General features: G+C 40.4%; 1 protein-coding gene across 1 annotated transcript in view; it reads right to left on the reverse strand.

Moving 5' to 3' along the window:
* Positions 1 to 4,973: 4,973 nt before the first annotated feature.
* The window catches only part of LOC311490318 (ELAV-like protein 2), a 147,548-nt gene continuing 128,387 nt past the window's right edge, over positions 4,974 to 24,134 (reverse strand). Inside the window, exons 5-11 of the mRNA XM_084547748.1 lie at positions 21,147 to 21,237; positions 19,757 to 20,000; positions 15,449 to 15,552; positions 12,734 to 12,887; positions 10,965 to 11,190; positions 10,261 to 10,299; positions 4,974 to 7,694 (exon numbers count right to left, since the gene is read on the reverse strand). Coding sequence (XP_084403874.1) covers positions 7,364 to 7,694; positions 10,261 to 10,299; positions 10,965 to 11,190; positions 12,734 to 12,887; positions 15,449 to 15,552; positions 19,757 to 20,000; positions 21,147 to 21,218 — 1,170 coding nt within the window. The 5' untranslated portion in view covers positions 21,219 to 21,237 and the 3' untranslated portion in view covers positions 4,974 to 7,363. The remainder of the gene's footprint in view (positions 7,695 to 10,260; positions 10,300 to 10,964; positions 11,191 to 12,733; positions 12,888 to 15,448; positions 15,553 to 19,756; positions 20,001 to 21,146; positions 21,238 to 24,134) is intronic.

A 24,134-nucleotide genomic window follows, 5' to 3' on the forward strand; every position in this document is an offset into this window, starting at 1 on the left:
CTATCGGCGAGAGCTGAGAAAAAAAAAAAAAGAGAGCGAGAGAAAACAGAGACAAGAGAAGGAGCCATGGTTTGTTGATTGCCGTCCTTGTGCCGGCGGCTTGCCACAGCCGCTATTCTCGGGGCTTGTTTTTGCGTGGGGGTTGAGAGAGAGGAGAGATTTTGCCACGGCGCTGCAAAATGAGAAATGACACGGTTTCCCCAAACGTGGCGCCTCATCGGCCCGTTATGGATTAGTTAAGGCTGTTATTCTAATCTGCGCCCCTTTTCTTCGCCGCCTCATTATGGAGAGGAGGTGCCAAGGCCTCATAGGGAGAATAACATGGAGCACGGTTGAGAATCGTGAGGGGAGATGGATGATGCCTCGCTGATGGAAGTCAGCGTTGGTGCTCCAACCGTTTGTGATGTAAGAACTTAAATCCAATCACTGAACATGTTTGACCGTGGACTGCAAGAAATGGGAAGACGGCAGAACAAGGTCCTACACAGAGCTGGATGTCTTTGATGTCTGTCAAATGGAAATATGATGCAAAAGAGAAGCATTCAACGCTGCATACGGTATTATACTATGAAAGCCATGCTGCATTTCTGTCAGCAGCAGCCGGAACAGGACATTTCTGAGCGGAGCGCACTGAAAAAAAAAAAGGGCCTTATTTTGTTTGACCCTCAACATTTAATTAATTTCAAGCCAGTCACAAATGCTACTTTAACTCCATTACACTGTTTTCAACTTTGCAATTGACTCGTTTGTGCACAATCAACAAGGACCACTGATCACCACTTATCCTCTCAAACAGACGACGGCAACGCGTCCGACCCCCTTTTCCCTTGTCAAAAAGAACATTCCAGGATGTACTTAGCGGACGAACCTCGTGCGCAGAGAAGGCACTTGTGATTAACTGCGACGCAGGGCCATTAAAAGGGATCATATACGAGGCGCATAAAGCACCGCAGTTCATCCACTCCACCCCAATCAGCTTAAAGGGCCCTTTCACTTTAACGTGTCGAGAGCATCTGTGGATGAAAGGCAATGGTGGGCGACTGCAGAGCAGAGGAAGTGAAACGGACGCCCAGAGGTTTCAAGCAGTGAGGTTTGCGCGCTTGCAACGTCAGGTAGCAGGAAGCTAATCCGGACGTCGTGTCCCAACTGGCGGGCCCACTACGCAGGTCTCTCGTCTCTGCCCATAAATATTCATGCTTCACTTCTGTTGAAAACGATCGTCTTTGTTGCCATGGTTACGGTAATAAACATTGAGAACCTGAGCTTAAAAGTAATGTTCGCATTCAGTTTGAAGCACGACCCGATCGACAGTCTCCTGTGGAAATGTGCAAATGCCCAATGTTTTGTTGTCCCGTCCATCCACCCCAACCTCCTCCATACCTGGACCACCGCCTGCATCTCCCCATTCATAAAAACTGAATCATGGCAAGTTGGTGGCTGAGATGATTGACCAATACGGATCAAAGGTAAACAAAAAGCATCCTGCCTCATATTCCACATAAAGGACAGCCGTCATACCTTTTGGTTAAGTCCAAGATTTTTAGAAAGCCGTCATCTGTGCTGAACGCAGTGTCTCTGAGAAACTCCTATTGTGTCGATTGTGCGTGCTTGAAGACGAGCCCTCAGCACACACAACACGGAACAAGCTAGGCCTTTGTGCCTCAGTGATGCTGGGGAATATGAACAGGAGAGTAGGTGCAAATTATAAATGAGCATAACAGTAAAGCTGGTGGGCCATAAATCACATCAGCAGACGGACCTTATGCAAATGTGTTTACGTGCGCCTTTGCCGACATCAGCAGCTCCGGACAAAACGTACAAGCATATTTTATTTATCTCCCGTCCCAGAACGTACCACGCTACAGTATGTCAGCTTTCACAAGTGCAAGGGAGGGGAAGGGGCACGGTTATAAGGGTGAGAGTGGCAAGTAGGTGTCACAGTAATGGAGAGACCATCTGCGTGACCCTTTTCTTCAGTAACGCAAACTGGGAAGAAGAAAATGTGTAAAGGACGTGTTGCCGGAGCTCAAATGTTCTCGTATTGGCCACGTGGGAGCTGCAGGTCAAACCTACACAACTTTACAGCTGTACATCAAGGACAAACAGGATTATGTTTTTGTTTTTTTATATATAGGCTAGAAAATGTAACCAACAGACTAAGAGCTTCGTCAAAACAGCACAGACAGCATCAAGCATATTTCTACTCGGGCCAATTACCCCCAATGACGGGTTTCTCCTCGGGCACCTCAGGGGGTGCTTCTACACTTCACAGCAGGAAAGGGTAGCTAAACTAATTAAATTATATATATAGATAGAGGCTTTAAACTGAGTCACCTGAACACTGTGTGCTGCAGAGGTATTAATAGTGCACTAAAAGTCAGGGATAAATAGTTAAAGGATTCAGCTCCTGCCTCAGATTGTGTTAGCTGTACTGTAGTTGTTATTTTTACAACATACACTTTATGTGAAAAAGTGATACATCCTATATATTAACGGCTTTTTTTTTGAGAAATAAGCAATCCTCTTGGATACAGTGCCATAATAATAGCAGAGAAACGAATGTTGCATTGACATCTGGTGCTCTGTTTGCTACTTAAAGTATGTCAACATGCCAAGATTAAGAGCTCACTATATATAAAAAGAAAAGTCTCGAAATTATGCGAAAGAAATAATTCCACTCTAAGAAACTATTTCCTAGAGTGGTGTACATTTCAAATGACTGCCAATTTGTCCACGGATGGATGCTCCAGGAAATTCATCTTAAAGGTCAGACTATCAGATGCAAAAACCGTCCTCCAAGGACCCAAAAAAATAAAAAATAAAATAAAAAAATCAGGTACCTCTGCAGCAGCTGGTGTCAAAGTTCACTCGTCTACAATCACAAAGAAATTGGACGCGTTTGACCCGCGTGGGAGGCATGTCAGGAAGGAGCCTTTGCCGTCTAAAAAGAACATTAGAGGAAAGCCACAGCTCGTCAATGAACACATAGGCAGAGGCCGGCTCTGTTGGAATCACGCGCCTCGGGGACCGGTCGGCCTGCAGCCTGCATTATACAACAGAGTGCTCGAGGATAGCGTGAGGCTGTCTGTCTGAAAGTTGAACCCGAAGTGGACAGGGTATCGATCCTAAGCACACCGAGTACAAGAAAAAAATCCACCTGCTCAAAAAAGAATTAGAGGTTAAATGCAACGGACGGGTGAAAGCTCAGAGATGGAACATAAGGAACTTACATGGAAGAGCGGCCAAGCTGATGCGAGAGACTGGTTATGCAAAACACCTGCAAGATGCTAATGTAGGCAGTGCTAGGGTTTGATGCCTAAGGTGCACTTTTGTTCCAATAGATGAATATCGGACAAACCTCGTAAATAATATCGTTAGAAAAGATTCTTCATGGACATAATTTTAATCAAACGTATGATTGTCTAAAGAAGCCAACACGACTTCTCATCTGCTCCACTGCATGCAACTTCTGCAAGCACATTTTTCTGCTTTAATATTTAAAATTTCGCTCTGGAGATTGTCTGACAACAATGTTTGAATACACAGATCTGTGTTAATGTACAGTTCTATGGCCTTGTGTTAAACGGTTAAAAAGCTTTGTTTTGTTTCCTTGTGCGTCACGTTATCCGAATTAATACTTGTCCAAAGCAAAAAAAACAGTCACAGTAATGATTTACTTTACTGCACTCAAAGTCAAATAACTCAGGAGGATGTGGCATCAGTTTACGCCAACTCCTCTCTGATGGCCTTTTACTGCCGAAGCTTAATCCCCTTTTTGTCATCCCAACATTTAGCAAAAAGATGCCATTACACATAACTTGTCAGCCACGATGAACCAAATGTGTTGTCCCCGAGCCAAAACTCCTCACATCAGTATCAATGTTTTTTAGCGCCACAAACCAGAGACGCGCCATGAAATCTTGACATATAGACCAGAGAAATGAATCTTTTTATAAAACCGCTTTCAGGAAAGATGGCTCCCGTTCAACACGCAGGCTAATGGAACAGTAAATATCGAGGAGGCTGAAAGCTTTTTAAGCAGCTCACAGAGTAGCTCCCTTATCTGCTGGAGCCAAACAGAGAGCTAGAACATGATTGAGCATGCCATAAATATTGTTTTCATTAAACCGAGCAATGTGCTGGAACTTTTTTTTTTTTTTTCCTCCCTCCCTCCCCTGATGGTTCCTTTTCAAAACGGCATTGTGGTTTCTTCAGCGGCTCCAATCCGAGTCCTTGCAATGCCCCCAAAATGACAGTGTGAGGTGGCTGCGCAGTAGGGGAAGCACACTTCAAAGCAGGCCATTTCATCTTCAGCGGCTCTGTCAGCCTCAAGTGGAGCGTGAGGAAAAGAAAAAAAAAAAAAAACAGAGAGAAAGAAAGAGTGGGGGGTGGGAAATCAATACTCTATATCGGGCGTCTTCCTTCAAGCCTCGTGCTGCTCTTTGTGACGGCACATTCAAGTCAGCACCTGAACTGTGCCCCAATTATCTGCGGAGGTAACTTGAGAATAGATTAGCATTTTGGGAGACATTTAAAGTGCAGCTCTTTCAAATACAGTGCATTTAAACTAATTCTTCCTTTAACCTTGACACGCTTGGGAAACGAAAAGGTAAAAACACAACAGCTACAGTGAAAGGTCGGAAATGTAACTTTCCATATTTAGAAAGTATGAAATACTATCGAGTACAATTAAAACAACAAAACACCGTGCTATTGGATGCTTAGTAATGCCTTGACTAGAAGAAGGCAGCTCATGTCAGGCTACTGTACAAGTTTGTTGAGGGTTATATTAAACAGAAATTGCTTTTATGGAAATTATAAACATTCAAAAAAGTGTAATTATATAATTGAGTGTCTTTTTTTTTAGGGCTAAGTGCTAGATTATTTGTGCCAGATGTTAAATGACTGACGAGCAGAGAATGTAAAACAGCTGAATATATGTAAAGTCTGTTTGCAACAGTAAACAGGAATGATAGGATCCATTCACAAAGCTGCATTGCCCTTCAACTTATTTATTGATGTACTGAACATGGGAAAAATCCAAAGTATCCAAACACAAAGTAAAACATGTACATCCTTTTTAAATACTCAAAAGATATTCTATTCCAAAAATGCTGCAAACCAAGTAAGACAATACAACTTCAAATAAATAATCATTCTCATATTAGGAATTGAGATAAGAGGGGCGGGAGGGAATGTTTTTTTTTTTTTTTTTTTTCTCCATGCTGGACCATCTGCACAATTTGCCGAGACCAAATCATCATGAAGAGGTTACAAAAAGTGTTTTTTTTTTTTGTTTTTTTTCTGACAATGACAGGTCAGGCATGAAAAAAAAAAAAAAAGAAATATGTCGCCTCTACCCCCACAGCAGCATAGTATCACAACTCATCTAGACTTAAAGTTTAACTTTTACAATTAACACAAAGAAGGAATAGATAAACAAGAAAAAGCAGTTGCAAAGATAATTATATAATGCATAGCACACTGCTCATTTAAGGGGAAGCATGACTAGTAACTGGTTGAGATACCAAGCAGGATGCAGGTGCAGTGTTCAGTGCATCTAAGGCTCAACTGGCCTCCGTTTGTTCAGGATGAGTTAGATGTTCCACAAACGTTTGCAACCAATTTTGTTAATGGAACTGCTTCACTGTCCTTCCCCCCAAAGTGAATAAAGCAATATACACCTTTTTACGATTTTAAAGACAGGTTATATGCATTACGTATATATATGAGTATGAACAAAAAAAAAAGTAATCAAATAGTTCAAAACTGTGGTTTATATCCATTCTTTACCACATAAATATATATCTATAATGTTTATATATAAAAAACAAAAACAAATGTCTATAGTTTAATACTTTTTTTTTCTTTTATACGAAGCAAGACTATCTACAGACCAAACAACCAACAAATATGATGCACTGTAATGCTAGTCCATAGGACAATAAATCAAGTATTTCAACGGAAGGCAAACTGAAATCAAAACGTTAATATCCAAAAAAGAAAATACCTTACATACTCTATGAAGGAAAAGAAAAATCAAAACGATATATATAATAATATCACACTTTCCAGTGAAGTCCAAACTAGAACCAAAAGAAGTCTGCCAAATACTCAACATAAAAAAGGACTTATTTACACAGCTCAAAGCTCAGGAGGAATCCGCTCTATTCTTCAGACTCATTTGTTTTTTTTTAAGCAGCTGCCTTCATTGGCTTGTCCTCAATCTTTCATACAAAGTATGTAAAAACCCTTATTGGCTGATATTAAGACAAAATCAGTCTAATGATATATCGTAGGTACACCACAACACACCATGAGCTCCATCTGAAGGGAATCTTAAGAGGAAGAACTGATTTTTATCCCCCCAGTTACCTTTTAAATATCTCCATGTTATAATTTTGCATGCACGTTTGTTTGTTTTTTTTTTGCAAATAAACCTTTGTAGTTTTGTCTGTTTTCCAAATCAAATCGGAAAGCGAGTTGCTCATCATTAACACCCAGGATGACGGGGGGACCCCACAGATGATTTTACAAATGAAACCAGCACTGCCACTGATTCTATAATCTAAAGATAATACAAAGATCTCAAAAGGTATCTTTTACATCATAAATCTCTCCAGAAATTTCAACCACTGCAAACTTTCTTGTAAAGTTCAAAAGCTCACAAGGTGTCATATGAAGATATTTCTCAAAGTATCCAAGTCAAAATATTTTGTTCCAGGTCCAGTAAAAAGTTTCTCCAAATTTTTCTTTTTATAAAAATAGATGCTTTTAAACCCACATCAAAGAGGTTCTTAGCTCTTTGGCAAGGTACTGCTTTAAGAATTTTTTTTTTGTCTTTTTATCCATTAAGTTTACAATAAGCAACATTATGCAGCCAACAAATAACCAACTGATATTACAATAAACGGAATACTTACAAAATCAACAAAACCGCAAATAGCTCAAAGTAAGTACTTGCTAACCACTGAAGGCATAAACGCACCTATGGCAAATCAGGACACAGAAAGTACAAAGAAAATCACTACACATAACCGTACAAGACTTACTGTTTCAAAGCAGATGTGCAACAAAATGACAAAACCTAGAGTAACGTTTTAGATGGTCCATCTGTTAAGACAGCAAGAGAACTTCACAGGCCTTGAAACCTGCAGTATTTTTTCTTGTTTTAAAGTATATTAAGATTCAAAGCGTAGCAATGAAAAAAAAAATAATCACATTGTTGGACGCTAAATATTGTTTTTCTTTGCAACACTGATTTACAAAGCTGTTGTTACTAACGTAGAAATTTACGGTCAATACGCTTCCATTTTCTGCTTCCATTTTCTGGTGAGTTTTCTAGAAACAATCTCAGTGGGTATTAGGCTTTGTGTGTTTTGTTGGTTTTGAATGAGACTTGCAGAACTCTGTCCCCGAGGCGGTATCCATTCAAGCTGGCGATGGCCACAGCTGCCTCGTCGTAATTAGTCATGGTGACAAAACCAAATCCTTTGCACTTGTTTGTGTTGAAGTCGCGAATAACCTTGACATTTGTGACGGCACCAAACGGCCCAAACATCTGCCAGAGGATGCTTTCATCTGCGTCTGGAGCCAGGTTGTAGACGAAGATACACCAGCCAGTGCCTGCGTGCCCCGGGATGTTGATGCCAGCCAAGCTGGTCACCCCGTCAATGGCCATGGGGGAGAACCTGCTGTGAAACACAAAAAGCAACATGGTTTAAGCAAAGAGACCCAAATGAGCACAAAGCGGGTCTTTTTATAAGACGAGAGAAAAGCCAAAAGCCTAACAGAACCTGACAAGTCTACAGGGATCCTGAGCCATGCTTATGTTGATATACAGTATTGGCACCATTCTTCAATTTAAGAAACTACTCATTCACACCATTAGACAACCAATATTCTTTTTCCTCAGCAGGGCAATAAGCTATAAAGTCAAAAAAAAACCTGTAAAATAAACTGAGCAGTCATTCTGACTGTGCAGCTAAAGGGCTGGACAACATTTACTGATCTAGAGCTAAAACAATCAGCTTTTAACACTTCCTACATACATAAGAGAAGCTAGTTTCTGCCTACAAAGACAGCAGCACAAACCAAAAAAAAAAAAAATGTATAAACTCCAAATCAAAAACTAAATAAACACAAACATAAGTTAGAGTTTGTGCCAGGACCAGAATAAAGGGGCAGAGAAAAGCCCTGGCCTTTGGTAAATGTGGTTTTGCAGTTTTAAGAAACAAAATTCAAAGTGCATGGAAAGCCTATGAATTATTGCAGTAGGTGTCACATAAGATTAGCTGCTCCAGTTGGTCTCTCAGGGAACATCTACTCTGACAGGTGTGCTCCCAGCATCAAGGACCCGGAGAGAGATTTGGCAACGAAGACGTCAGCCAACGAGCGAGGCAGAAGAAAAATCACAAGGCTATTGTTGCCGGTGATGGGTCTTTGAGCTTTCAGGGAACTGGACTTCAATCACACTTGAGGAAAACAGTCTCATAAAAATCAACTTAGACAAACTGGTATCCTCGAGAATCCTGAAAGATGTCTGATGCAACAAAGTTTAAAACAGGACAGCGCTGTCCATAATAGATCAAGGTACGAATATGGAGCTCAAAATACAAGTATGCAATTTAGTGCAATAGCAAGTAAGATTGTACAAGTCTGTCCTTTGGTATGTAGACAAACAGTGTAGACAGTGCTTTAATCTTGACATGTTGTGACATTACATATAGATTAAAGCACTTCACTGCATCACTGTCTCTAACCTCACATTAAAGTCATTTCTCTTATTCCATGTGAAATGATTAATGCAAATTAAGTCTGAAGCACAAAGCTTTACTTTCTCCATATTGAACTGAACTGTGCAGAAGGAATAAAAGCGCATGTTAAGCCTGGCGAGTATCAGGGTCATCTTCATCAGAGACTCAGTGTTAACATTGCACGTATCTATTATATCTATTGTTTCTATTGAGAAAGCGCCAACAGAAATAGTCCTGAGACATTTTACACAGCCCAGAGCCTGACATCCCTAGAGCATCCTCAGTCATCAATCGCTAAAACCAATCAAAGAGCAGGTCCAAAGTTTTTACTCCACTTGCTCTAATGTTGTTTTGCTGTAGAACTGTTCTATTCATGAAATTTCACTTGAATTATTGTCATAAACATAATTGGCATAAATGATCTATTGAACTATTGCATTATTTAAAATATTTTGTCCTCTTTTAACCCCTAAATGAGTTTAACGGCATCTGGTAGTCACATTGATCTTCAGACTATTTCCTGGACGGGACTGCTGCCGCTGTGGACCGGGGTTAGTGAATCTGTTAAAAACTAAATTAAATCCATGAAGATAATGTCAATAAATTATCTTTGATATGCGGTTGGTGGAATATTAAAAGTTAAACACTTCCAGATAAACAGTGGCTTTAATTATCCCCTCAGGTTCCACTAAATAGCAGAAGATGAGAACAACAAGATGGCGTCGCTGGAGTCACACCACAAATCTTTCTTTCACACAGTAAAAGGTGAAACAAGTTCAAGTAATTGCAATCTTGGCTCTTGTCATGTATGTTATTTAAGCAGCAGAGCATAAATGTTCACGTCCATCAGAGAATAAAATGGTAAATGGTCTTGTTTTTATATAGCGCCTTTGTTCAGGGATCAAACCGCTAACTCTCTGGTTCGTGGACAACTTCCTCTACCTCCTGAGCCAAGTCACATCAACTCTGGTAAAACATGCGATTTCTCTCTCTCCTTCAAATAGTATTGGCCCCAAAGATCCACTATAAACAGGCTCTGGAATAAATCTGATTGAAAGCTCAGAGGGGCAGGTAGTCTTTAGTGACACCTTTCATCTGTCTCTTGTGAAGAGCACAAGAGGCTCTGGCCCCCTTTCCTTCTTTACTCCTACCACACACACCTTTTCCTGCATCTTGCGCAACTGCTAAATATTTACATCATCACATGCTGTTAAGACAAACCGCCAAACCCACTCACACCAACTGAATAAATGAATTTGTCTGAGAGCACCAGTGCATGCACAGTAAAGGCATTTTGTTTGATCAGCAATCTCATATTGAATCAGCGCTACCATAAGCAGCGTTCTCCACCTACGCAGTATTGCCAAGTGCTCATAGAGGAAAACATAAACAGAGGGCAAAACAGAAAAGAAACGTATCCCAGCAGCTCCCTCGTGTTCGCTCTGAATTTCCCTCAGGATCAATTAAAGCCGACGATGAAATCTAAAAAAGAAAATCAATTTACCTTTTGACTCCATAGGCCATGTTCAGCAGATTGTCCAACCTAAAAATACAGACACTAATTTGAGTATAAAGAGACCTTTTTAAGGAGGTTGATGCATTTTGACAGGGTGACAGAGATGAGTAATCGTTCTGATATCATGATTAGAGTGAGTCCCAAGACTGTTATGTCCCTATTAACCTGTTGAACCTGTTTTTCAATATTCAACCTACACAACACAGCCAACAGGAGACGGTTCAGACAGGAAAGGTTTCAGGCTGGAAATACTGCAGCTGAAACAGCACGTCACGAATAACATTCAGCTCCTACAAACTGGTTATATGCACAGAACTGAGATCAATCAGTGGTCGGGAAATCAAATACATTTCTGGATTAATTTGTATATTTCTTTCCATCTATTGTATTATCCACCGCTCATCTCATTTCCATATTTGTCAAAAATCTGCTCAAACCCTATTGCGTCGGTAGCCTACGTCTGCAACAGGAGGAACACAGCAAAGTCAAGAAATATGAATATGGGATGAATTATTCTGTCCAGAGTATTGATGAGCTCCAACACAGAATATTATCACAATACTGCTGTGAGACAATTTAAATGCAAATTTCAAACAGCCTCAGAGGGCCAACAGAATCAACACCACTAGCAGTATTAACTAGACTCTAATTTATTTGTTTGTTTTGTTATTTTTTTGGTGTGCCCCTTTTACCTGAAGCGTTGTGCCTGCTGTGCGAGGGGTCCTGGGTACCTTCGATTGGGTGACTGATACAGCTGGGACAGCAGCGCCTGGCTGGTCTTCTGGCTTGGATTGTTGGCAAACTTGACGGTGATGGGTTCGGTGGCACCAGGCGGCTTCTGACAGTTCAGACCTTTGATGGCTTCCTCAGCCTCAACTCGCCGGTCAAAACGAATGAAGCCAACTCCTCTGGAAACGCCTGAGCCGAGAACATCAACTAAGATTAGAGATACGCTGAAGAGCCGTCAGCATAAACGCCAATAATCTGCAGTGACACAACTTAAAAATTTGAGTGAAATGTGTTCGTACGTTCAATCAATATCCCTTTTGACTGACTGTCAGCAACAACCAACAACAGTGGCCGTCTGTTTTTATGACACATCACAAGAAAGCAGAAAGAGGCGAAGTAGTAAGGACATAATTTAAAGACCACAGTAAATGAAACTTCACATATATTTAGATTAATATTACACTAATTGTCCAGGGTGTACCCCGCCTCTCGCCCAATGTCAGCTGGGATAGTCTCCAGCTGCCCTGCGACCCTCCAGAGGACAAGCAGATACAGAAAATGAATGAACTATATTCACTTCTGCTAGATTTTCTGAGTCAAGTGGAGCTCACATCAGGCTAGGCAGATGTTGCCAACTAATTTTCCAGAGTAGTTGGATAAGCTACTTGTTCCTTCTAATATATTCAAAGATTAATATTAAAAGTTATTCCTTTAACCTATTTACCTCCTCCTGCCCTCAAGACACTCATTCGTGTCATTTCTCTCTTGGTCTTCTTCCTTCCTGTTGCCTGCCAATGAGCCTTGAGCTTCAGAGCCCATGCCAAGTCCAGTAGAGTGGTCCAGCCTCCCATGTTCTTGCTGCACACTGGCCCTTTTTCGATATTCGTTCCCCGTTAAGCGCATTTATCTTAATCCTGGTGCTTTTGAATTTTGTATGCTTTCCAGTACGTGCAGTGTTTGATTTTTGGAGGCTTGTCAGAGTTTGTGCTTTAAAGCATTTTGTCCTGGGAGCTACTGTATGCACACAAAGGCATTAGAAAGCATGAGCAACTTTGGTTGAAGTGTTACTCTGTTAGATTTGTGAGCAATAACAGGTTGTAATCCTGATTTTTTTTTTTTTTTTTTTTTTGGTGATTGGGTTTCTCTACAGCTGGATAACAGATTGCTCCATTAATACTAAAGCAAAACTGAAAGTGAATTCTCTAGGAACAAGCGGTTTCATGTTTGAAAAATAAAGACATGCCGAAGGGAGTATATGTTTCACACGGGGACAGAGCCATTGGGAAATATCAGAGAGAGATTCTGTTTATTAGTGTTTCATAAGGGTTCTGCTTCACCATGACAGTTGAGAAATAGAGAATGTAACTGCTCTAAATGCATTTCATTTCTCGCCATAAAACAGGCATGTATACCTCAGGGATGGGAAGAGAAAAGAGAGGAAAAGGCAAAAGAAAGTAAAGTGCAGGGAGAAGCGAGATTGGAGGGAAAAGAAATTATGAAGCATTGAGTCCTGCTACTTTACACCCATTTTTATATTCCATCTATGCATATTTATGAACACCTCGAGTGGAAAATTGCATTTTGGGGAGCCTCATATCACCACCTCTGATGCATTTCTCAGGCCTAGCTGTGTCTTTCTGTTCGGCAGTCACAAGAGAAAAGGAGGGAGGAAAGTGGCAAAGTAGGGAAGGAACAAGGAGTAGGGGGGAGGGAGCTGTCGTGTTCTACTCACCGGTCACCTGGTCCACCAGGATGCGTGAGGTAATGATGCGTCCATACTGAGAGAAGAGCTGCTCCAGTTCCTTCTGAGTCATTGTTTTTGGCAAGCCACTGACGTACAAATTTGCATCTCTGATGGAGGCGGAGCTTGGACGCGCATAGGAAACCTACAAGCCACAGACGGTTGACATCATGACCATCACTACATAGTATACTAATAAACTCAGACATTACCAGTACAGTCTGAAAATCAGGGTACGTTTGTTGAGCCTAACACAAAAAGGGCCGATGCTGTGACCCATTTATAGCAGGGAGAATGCAAACACCAACTCTTAGCACAGCTTTACTGTAAACAAGCCCAACGTTATCACCTCTAATGTCTTATGCAAAGAAATGCACTTCATTTCCACCATCTTTAATTTCTTGACACATGCGTCAAAACTATTGTATATACGTCTACTTATATTAAAACAAATTAAACCTGTCCTTTTTAGATGGAAAAATAATTACTATTATTATGTGTGACTCAGAGGATAATAACTCTATAGGCTTGTTCAGACCTAAGGTAGCAAATATAGACATGAACATGTGCATTCATAACAATGATCAGTGGAAAAAAAACACATGACAAATGACTATCGGGTTCGTGTCGAACAACTTGAGGCATAATCCATCTGGCAACTTTTACGTTTCAACTTCTGCAAAAGTTCTTGTTTATCCCAAAGCTGTGGGAGTCCATTATGTACAGCCAAAAGGAAAAGGCGAGGTTCTGGAGGAAAATAAACTAATGGAGTTCCTGGTAAGAATTAAGATTAGTCTGAGTTGTGGAGAAAACAGGCACTTCACACATACACACACAGAAATACACACAGTACAGCAAACATCTCTGCAGTCGCTGGCTGTTTGTAGCAAATAAACACAGACTGCACAAATACTCCACAGCTGTTAAATTCACGCAAATAGAAGGAAAACTAAAATGTGCTTCTGTTTTACCTTAATCTGTCAGAGAGCACACTGACTGGTTTTTGTTGCACATTTGTGGGACAAAATATGAGAAAATGGCGACTCAAAAAATCCTCAACCCTCTTCAACAACAGCACTAATCTGTGTAACGGACAGTGACAAATTAGCCTTTCCAGAGAGTTCAACATTTTCTGTCCATCAACGTAGAATCGTGACAGAAATGTTTTCAGCATCAAGCCCGTCTAAAGAGCTCAGATTCAAAAATAAGCTTAAGCCATCTTGAAAAATTAGTATAGACAATGAAGCAGTGTGACTGCCTCTTAAAAGTGATCTTGCCCGTTCCAATCTCCGAAGTCAAAACATTTCTGGAGACTCTCCAGCAGCAAGCTGGATAAATATGCAGCATAAATAAACATTTATCCACAAACGGGTAACAGAAATCAAGAGGGGGAACCAAAGAATCATCTACCAGGTCGTGAGGATCAATACATCATTACACCCCTGAGTAGTCATAAATTCATTTTTCCTCCATGCACCATCCCATTTTCAGTCATGTTGACATTTATCCAATTAGATGCAGGAACTCAGACAGGCCAAAATGTTGGAGCTGATGTAAGAAGTATTGGAGGAAGATTTGTGGAGGAATGAACGAAATAATCAGAGAGAGACAGATAACGGGACAAAACCTGCTGTGCTTCTTATTCCTTTATCTGCTCCAGACTTAACTGTTACTCACCTGAACAGTGCTGGAAGTGTTTGAAATTAGTGTCAGATTTGCTAAATGATCCAATAACATTTCCCTCTCTGCAATACTGTGAACTGATTGTATTTTAAAAAAAACAAACAAACTCAATTTAATCTTTCAAAATGAGCTGTGCCCAGTCGACGACCACACCTTTAAAACTTGTTCCTACCCTGAACGTAAAGCTAATGAAGTGAGAGTAAAAGCTCAAGCTCTCTGCCCACAGCCAGGAGACTCCCGCCTCTCCTCTCCTCATCCCTCCTTCCCTCCCTACTAGCCTCACCTTCACATTTCATTTGATGCTAATATTTGCAAAGTGTATTCCTCTGCCTCACTAGGGTTTATTTGCACTTCAGACAGAGCAGCTAGAGAATTTTGGATGTGCGATACATAAAGAAATGTTACCATGATCTACTTGCAGAGGTATGAACGGAGAGGCAGAGACGCGGAGACAAAGACGTGCTCTCTTTGGCTCATAACGCCGTACCTTTCGCCGTCATTACATGCCTCATCTGCACAAAATTTAAATGTTCAATACAGAAATAATCAAGCACGCAGCTTCCAAATCTGGTCCTATTCAAACCTAAAATGTGTTTTAGCCCACGGACATTTTCTCTGATACCTCTCTGATATAAGGAGGCTAGCTCGTTGTAAGGCCCCTACGAAGAAAAATGATCACATCTAATAATCTGTCTGCACCATCCATAAATCCTGCAGCACTATATGAAGCAAATGAGTTTTTCCACCAGCACATTGAGTGCTACATTGCCTGATGAATGCTAATGGCAGCCACCTCCCTGTAAAGGCATACAGCAGTGCTACAGCACATGCAACCATAGAAACAGTTCTGCTCTACTTGAGGTCCAAGCAAAGGCGCCTGTGCCCAGATTAACAATAGGCTCCCTTTCCACCCCACATTGCTCTAGCCTCATTATGCTGCAACTCCAACATAGAGAAACCTGAGCGGCATAGACTGGATTTTAACAGCTGGTCATAAGTGGTAACGGATACACGGCATCTTACCTTGATGGTTTTGGTCTGAAGTCTCAAGCCATTTAAGGTATTGATGGCTTTTTCTGCATCCTTCGGGTCCACATAATTCACAAATCCATAGCCTAGGCTCTGGCCTGTAATCACAAGATAGAAAATACATTTAAACATCACACTGACACTAAATATAGGCAAAATAATTTCATCAATCTCTTGTGAATGGCATGAACACAGTCTTTATTTCTCATCTAGCAGAGCACGCAGCCGATTTACCCATTTAACTTAAAACCTGCGGTGAATTCCCAAACCAGCTCATTGACAAACAAGTTCTAAATTAAAAATGACAAGCAATCGCTCTGCTTTCACACCAACTCAATCTATGACACAGTCAAGTAGCTGAAGCTCGATGCGTTTCCCCTCCCTCTGCAGTTTATCTCTAAAATGTACAATAGATTGACACCCACTCTTTATGTGCACAGAGGCAATTCAATTTCCTCCACCCACACTGCCGGGTTTCTCCGCAATTGCACTGCCGGTCAAGTTCACAGCTCGAGCAGTTTCAGCATATTAATACAATACATACATAAGCAACCGGAATTTTATCTCAAAGTTTACTTCAGATTAGAAGAAAGTTAACAAACCTCTTTATTCTCTGGCGGTTGTTCTCATAAGACTCAATATAGTTCAACTTACAGCACTCATTAAATTGTGTTTTTGTTTGGTTTATCACTTTGTGATTATATTGTATAAGCGTCTCTGATTAAAAATGTTTTTGTTTTTTCCCAGTATGAGTTCAGACTAAGTCACTGACAAAAGAAATGCATTAACTGGAAAATAACAATAAATACATCCACAATCCTCTGAAATTACAGACATTTACTCAACAGGAAACATCAGGTTAGTTTCAGGTTTCAGCGACCGAAATACACCGAGTGGAGAACAGACCTTTGCTAATCTGCACAAGTCATAAACTCTATGTACGTACTCACACTCGGAAATCACAGTGTATACGCTCTTTTAAGAAAGTTTTGGCTGCAGACCAGTAGATGTCTGTCAACAGTAGCACAGTCACAACCTGCGACTTCTCTGCTGACCGAGACCGTCCGCAGTGTGAATGTAGACATCTTATCAAGCCTGTGTTATATTGTGAGTGTGTGTGTGTGTCTGCTGCTGCCATATTGCCGCTTGGTTCTGGGCAGTTCAAGCTGTAGAAAATGCCAGATATTTGTGCTGGTTTTAGATTCTCTAATGAATGAAACGTTACAACCAAGAAACAAGAACATTTCACCGATGACTGAGTTATAATCTGCTGCACCCATGTGTTGAATTTGAAATATCATACTTAAACAGTCCTTCTCTTAAGTTACTAATGTGACTATCAATAATACTAAGTATAAGTTACGCACATTTAAAGTAATACTTCCTTTATTTGGTGCATTTATCAGCTGTAAAAATACAAGAACCGAGAGTTACGTTGTTCTAACCACCAGACTCCACTGACAAGACTGCAGGTCTGATGGTTGCTTAGTTTGACTGTGCTATAGTGTAGCTTTAGTGTTAATCGGTTAGTTTTGATCCTAACAGATGCGTTAACAAACCAAGGTCACGCAGCAAAGTGGGTGTTAATGAATATCGCTCTCGTCTTCAAAAGCATTTTCTATACAAAGTCTCATGACTCAACTTGAATTTGTTTTTTTCAAAATTAAAAACGACCGTCAATGTCAAGTTTCTCTCCTGAAACAGAAACATCCTGGCAACACCACTAAGGTACACAAACAACCAACCCTGAATTTGTCCACAAGCCTAGTATTCCTGTATAAAAAAAACCCAGAGACTGTCAAATATTTCTTGCTGCAATGCCATTTAGGTTAGGTTTTCTGAACAGCTGAACACCCTCTACATGCATTTATGACTCACTGCTCTCATGGGTTGCTCTGCTGTGATCAAGTAAAGTTCATAAACTTAATTTCACCTTGCATGTCAGAGACCGCTGTAGCCAGGAGAAATATGCCAAGCCTTTGAAATTAATCAGTGAAATGACACTTTCCCTGAAGCCTGGAGGGCAAAATGCCTGCTGTGTTGTGGTGTACCAGGCCAAGCCTTACAGCAACGCCTTCCTAAAGGACGTCTAATATCAGCCACATCGACCGCTATAACGAGGAGGCTTCGTCACAAACAACTTGCTGGCTTTTAGCCGTCATTAAGGAACAGAGGAGACATGCTGGGATATACTTTCAAACAGAAAGCTGCACCACTAGTGCTGCCCGTAGTGGGAGGAAAGTGACAAAGACTAAGCTGCTTCTGCAGCAGAAGCCAAAGCGTGAACATTTTAAAGCAAAAAAGGAAGCGTGCATCTCTCTGGTGATTACTTAACATCTGATGTAGCACCAGTACACAGATGTAGGCTGGCTTAAATCCATCGCCACCGGGCCTAGGCAGAGACAAAAGCAACACAGTCTGGAGGGGATGGGGTTTTATGTAGAACTGAAACCAGAGCACCATTCCTGAGAAATGACTTGGAGGCTTTGAATAAAATTAAGGGCCAGTCTTTCTCACCCAATTCAAGACTCTACCAGTTAGAACGGATTTTAATCATTATATTTTCTTTTACCTCAACTATTAATTATAATATATCTAACAGCATGCTGGTTAGAGACTGTTAATGTGCAGAGCTGACTATAAAGGCACTATCAGACAGAAACTACAGCTCTACTGCTGGGATACATACATTGTTTCCTGAATTTTAATTTGTTTTATTATACAGTTACCTTAGGAAAGGGTTTAAGTGTTGTCTTCCAACAGCTGGAGAAATAAAAACCCACCCTTTCTTGCCGGCTGCATTTTTATTTCCTCGACAAAAATAAAAAATAATTACTTCAAATCAAATAGCCATTGGCACAGAGAGGTTTTGGTGTTTGCTGTAACAGACCTCAGCAGGACACTTTGTTTTATTAAAGATGCTTGTACAACAGTAATCCCCAATCCAGTCGAGCAGAAGAGCTCGAAAACCAAGTGAACCTTAGTTTCTTTGGAGTAACAAGGAGACGTATGGAGCCACGCGCTTCTGACATTATTATTCATCAATTAATGTTTATATTTATTTAGATCACAGGTCACTTAAAGCATCTAATCTGCAATCTGTTTTCCTGCTAAAAGCATAAAGAGGGTCAGCTCTGTTTCTTGCCGTATTAAAATCTTCATTTCGAATTCCCTCCTTCTGCTGCATGTAACTATCAGGACATATTTAGCAACTCAAATCATTTTCATTTCATGTGCGAGCTGATTTCAAAGAACTTGCTTTCGTTCAGTTCTTGCTCTTAAATTTACTTGGAGTGCTACGTTCACACTTGCTTGACTAAATATGCAGCCCATCAAGCCCTGTTTATGTTCAATCAGGCTGCGCTTAACACTGATTTTAAACAAGGATCACTTGTCAACTCAGCTCAACCCATTTCACACGCCAACAATCAAATGCATTTCTTATATGCATGGCTACACGAGGGCATTTATCCCATGCAAGGCTAAACACTTGACAATTTTCATCATCGCTGCGTGCAAAAAGTCTAAATTCAGTAAATACATAATGAGACCCCCCCCCCATGCCTTCTTGGCCACAAACACGCCAACCTCAGCTTGTGGTCTTCCCTTTCCTACCATTTACTTCCAAAGTCATAAAATATGAAAGCTATGGTTTTGTATATGGTTCTTCGACTGAGCTAACACTCAGCAACGTGTCGTCACAGAAGCAAGGAGACGAAACCGTTTAGCTCAACATGCTTGACAGCATTTTTAGATTTCAGACTGTCAGAAGCTATAAGGAGGTTTGGCAACGACTGAATGCAAATGAAAGATGCGTTTAATTTGAGGCGTTCACGTGCTTGACCGTCGGACTGTGTTATGAGAAGCAGATGGAGGGAGAGGTCTCCGTAACCTTGACCACGGCATCAAGTATTAGGGATACAGCAGCCATGACACACAGACCATAGCAACATGCGCAACAACCTGAATTCCTCCGTCATCTGCCTACCCAAATAAAAGGAACTGAACGGAAGAATAAGTTTTCTAGAAATGCCTTTTTGCTGCTGGTGCTGGTTTAATCCTAGACATTAAAGCAGTGTGTGTATATACAGCAATAACAGCCCTTATGTTGTTGCTTAGGTTTTATAATGTGCCAGCTTTTCTACATAATGAGATGTGCAAAGCTTGGAGGTCTTTCAACATGAATGCCTCTGTGTCTATTTATTGGGGGGTAAAAGGTCCATCATTTGATGATGAATTTCAAATACACAAAGAGGAAATCACACACCGCCATTAACCAAGCATAGCAAATCAAACAATTACCTGTTATCTTGTCTCGAACTAGTTTACAGGACTCAATTTCTCCGATGCTCCCAAACAAGCTCTTCAGCTCCTCTTGGGTCATGTTCTGAGGCAGATAGTTGACTATCAAGTTAGTTTTACTGTCCTCTATGCTCCCTGACTCTACAGGTGAGGAGCAGTTGTTTGAGATTGTTGAGGGACCGTTGCTTGTGTTGTTGCAAGTTGGCCCATTGGACAGCTGTGTTTCCATGGCAGCAATTACCTGCTAAAGAGACAGAAAGAAAAACAAAAATCGAGTCAAAACCACATGTAGATCACACAAAATCAACAAAATACGAAACAGTTAAAAAAGGACGCTCTTCACACATTGAAATGTGTAATGAAACTTTTTAAACAGAACAAAATTGTTATGCATTTTTACCTCAACACAAAAACAGACAGGCAACCAAGTTCTAGGAAACAGATCAAAGTACTGACTGTCAAAACGATTCATGGTGCCGTGACGCTGTTTTTTTATTTATTCATTTTTTAATATTGTGCATTACCATAATTTAGTGCAGCCTTGTAGGACTAACATTATATTAGCTTTTTAAAAAATAGACGCCGCAATGCTGTGAAGGTCAAAACCACAGAACAGACTGAAGCAGGATTTCAATTATGTAAATTTGTGACTTTAGCATTGACGCCTGTCGAAACGTTAAATCTTACATTACTGCTGCAGATTAAATAAAATAAAAAAAAAAGACTGCACAATAAATTCCTTATCTGGTATTCATGGCTGTTTCTGGGAAAACAGAAGAGACTACTGATAAAGCAATGAGAAAGTCTATTAATCTCTCATAAAGCTCAACAATTTAATGCATATTAAAGTCAGTAAGTGGTGGTTTAAACATATCTTACAGGGTTAAATGCGGCAACCAAAGTCAAACAATTAATTCTGCAAAATAAACTCTGCAATGCCAAGCCTAACGCAGCACAAGATCTGCAGCCATCAGTATGCTAGCGTCGGACAACAACCCCTAAACAATATGCTTTCAGTTGAGGCAGCCAGTAACAAATGAATGTATGAAGAGTCATCCTTAATTAACAGATTCACCGTGTGCAGAAAAGGCAAGTCGGTGAAATCACAACACTATCCATATTATTCTCCACATAGTGATACTATATCAGGCTACAATGCTTTTTAATTTCTATGAGCTAAACATGTCAGGTTAGACAGCGGCAGACAGTTTTAGACCATACCAATACAGCTTTTCATACGCATCCCCTCCCTCCAAATTTTTTATTTTTTTTACGTGTGATTAATTTGAAATGAACGTCAAAATATGCCCGGGAGCAAACGTCATTGGTATGGCCTGAGACAAAAAGCAGGCTGTCTGGCCAAATGATGGTAAAATAAAGTGCCACAGACCCCAGTCCAAGGCTCAGGCGCCCACGAACCACTTCTAAGCAGAGAAGCCACATCGCACAGTCTGACTGCCATGTTAGTTTGGAGTTGCCGTCTGAAAATGTGGACACAAGAAAGTACTTCATGTTAGATCAACAAGAACAAAAGCAACAGTCAGAGATGATCACATGTCATTGTTGGGGATAGGGGGAGGATGGGGAGAGAGAAGGAGGCTACATTTTTCAACTGGCTGTCCATGCAGATTGGATGAAACCAGGGAGAAGCAAAAGGCAATGTTTCTCTTAGTCACAATTCATCTACAACAAGGAGAGAAAAGCAGAACGAAGAAGTGCAGAGTGTTCAGTCGAGATAGAAACCCGGCCGCAACAACAGAGACAATAAGCATGAGGAATGGCAATTAGCAAAATGGATGAAAGTGCTGCACAAAGATGCTCACCGAATCAATTGGACCGCTAACACATCCAGCAACTGAGCTGATGCTTAAACTAAGCCGACACATTCCAGCATTTGTTACCTAGGCACACACACAAAGAGCTAAAGGTGCGAAATAATCTTCAAATTTACTTAAAAACAAACAACTAGTTCATCAAGGTGAGATATAGAGCCAGGGTTGATCAACAAGCAGCGCAGCAAAAAAGACAACCACAAAACTGACTGCACAAAGCAAAACAAAGGTTAAAAAAATAAAAAAAATACTGCCACAGCATGGCTTTCACATCACCATTCAACAATAAAAATAAATACAATCTGCAAAATGAGAATGAGCAACAAAGTGATTCCAGTTAACACGAATTTAATTCAGTGGCGACACCGATTAAACATTTGGGTCAGGCTGCTGAACATTCACAGAAAACCTACCTATTTGCCAAAATACAAAAGATTTTCAGGGTTTTACTGTTGAAATTACAGTAATTAAACAGTTCACTCACTTCTACTTGTATTACATTTGGGATACGATTGTTCCACATTACGTATTTGATAAATAAATCCACACAAGTCTTCTTTTTACAAAATTACTTAAAATAAAAAAAAGTTCCTTCGCAGATGACTGAGCATTTAGTGCGCCTTTTGTCAATTTTGTTCACTTCACTGTTGGTTGCATTTCGTAAAAATGTCAACCTGCCACAGCTCAAACTTTAATTGATTTTCTCTACTCAAGCAATGAATGAACAGCATAGCAATTGACAGGCAGACAGGTAAAAACCAATAAATCTGATCAATATTTCTTAGGGAAGTGTCTGCAAAACTGTCAATGTGCCATTTTTTTTTTTTTAACGTTTGACCACACTCGACCTTAGAGACAGACGATGTGTGAATTAGAAACAGAATTTTAATTTCCAACCTTTCATAAATCCTAAAGGAGATCATTCTGATTGCTCTCGATTTCTTTCTAATTTCATCTACCGTCTAAAATGCATGCCATGCTCTTTTACTATTATCTTCAAGCCAAAACAAAATACACTTTAGCTTTTAAACCTTGTCCCTCTGACTTTTCATAATTCCACTAAGACGTCGACTATTACACAAAAGCCTCTTCTTTTTCATTTACTGTTATTTTCAATGCAAAGATTAAAGCTCATGTGAAAAGTTCATAGTAAATGATGGTAGTCCGCATTCAAGTATAAGTGTATCACTTGTAAGAACATGAAGAGCAACCATCAGTAGGAGACATATTCATCATATCTGCCTCTAATTTCAAAAACCTTACGTAGCTCTAAGCACTTTCACACTAATATTTAGAGAAATATTAGTGACTCTTCTCAAGGGAAAGGAGTTAAAGCGAAAAGTGCAAATCTCTAAAAACTAGATTCGCCACAAACTCCTTTTCTCTGGGGACTAGATCTCTTGAGGTGGGTGGTCTTAAAATTTGGAAAAAGCCCCACAAGAAAATCCATAAACTGCCAACACCGATTAAGATGCTCATAAATACACATGAATTGACAAATTGCAAGCAGCTCAGTGTCAGTCAGATCAAACAGCTGCACGACAGCCCTGGATTCTCAATTAGAAAATAATTATGACCTAGTGTGAAAAACTGGAGGTGTACTGTGAGTTTGTGTGATCAGAGTGACTGCTTGACCAAATAAAAAAACATTATACATAACAGTGTTATTCATGTATACATTAAGAAATCTCTCTGCTCTAGATTCATACACAGACCAAGTGAGAATGTGTATTTATTTATTTTTTTTGTCGGTGCATAAAAGTGCACTAAACACTCCCCAAGCATTCACACCAAAAGCCTAAAACGCCCTTAGGACGTGTCTGCTACATCTTTTAGACAGTTTTAGTAACTGGTAACGCTACATTTCCCCAGGAAACATTTCCACCACAAGGACCAGGGTCTAACTTTAGCTCAGAGGGAATTATTTTACCCCCAACAGTCAATGCACTCAAGTAGAGGTAATTTTAGAGGCTGGGCTTACAGTGCTGCAACATTTCTAATTGGTCTCTGCAAAACTGTCGCTCCTAAAATCTGTCTTTTCCAGCATTAATTGATCCCATTTTCAAAGCAGTCAGTCACCATCAATGCTTACCGCCGATGCAGCGTTACACCCAGACCTGTCCTTCACTTCATATCCTAATAAAATTGTTGTACATGCTCCTAAATTACCGCCACCAACAGGACTTGATCCAAGTTTTTGTGCTTAAAGACTTAAAAAAATATTTCTATATCCATGAACTAATTTGCCTAATCAACAGACAACCAATGCTCTGAAGAAACCAGGTACCTTGGGTGGAAACAAGGCTCGCATTTCCGGCCGTTTGATTTTTCTCACAGTACACTTTGACCTTTACTTTGCCATCTTCACCCGTCCTCTCACAACGCATATCACGCCAGCTATTAAGATGAAAACGTCAATTCCACTGTATTGGAAGTTCAGTGAATTCTACTCTGTAGTTTAGCTGACGACGTTCAAGCGGTGAAGTCGGTGCAAGAAGCATCTGACAACACAGCATTCTCAGCTGTATGTTAAATCATCCCGTCAC

The sequence above is a fragment of the Chelon labrosus genome, assembly GCF_963514085.1.
Source record: "Chelon labrosus genome assembly, chromosome: 1".
Taxonomy (NCBI): Eukaryota; Metazoa; Chordata; class Actinopteri; order Mugiliformes; family Mugilidae; genus Chelon; species Chelon labrosus.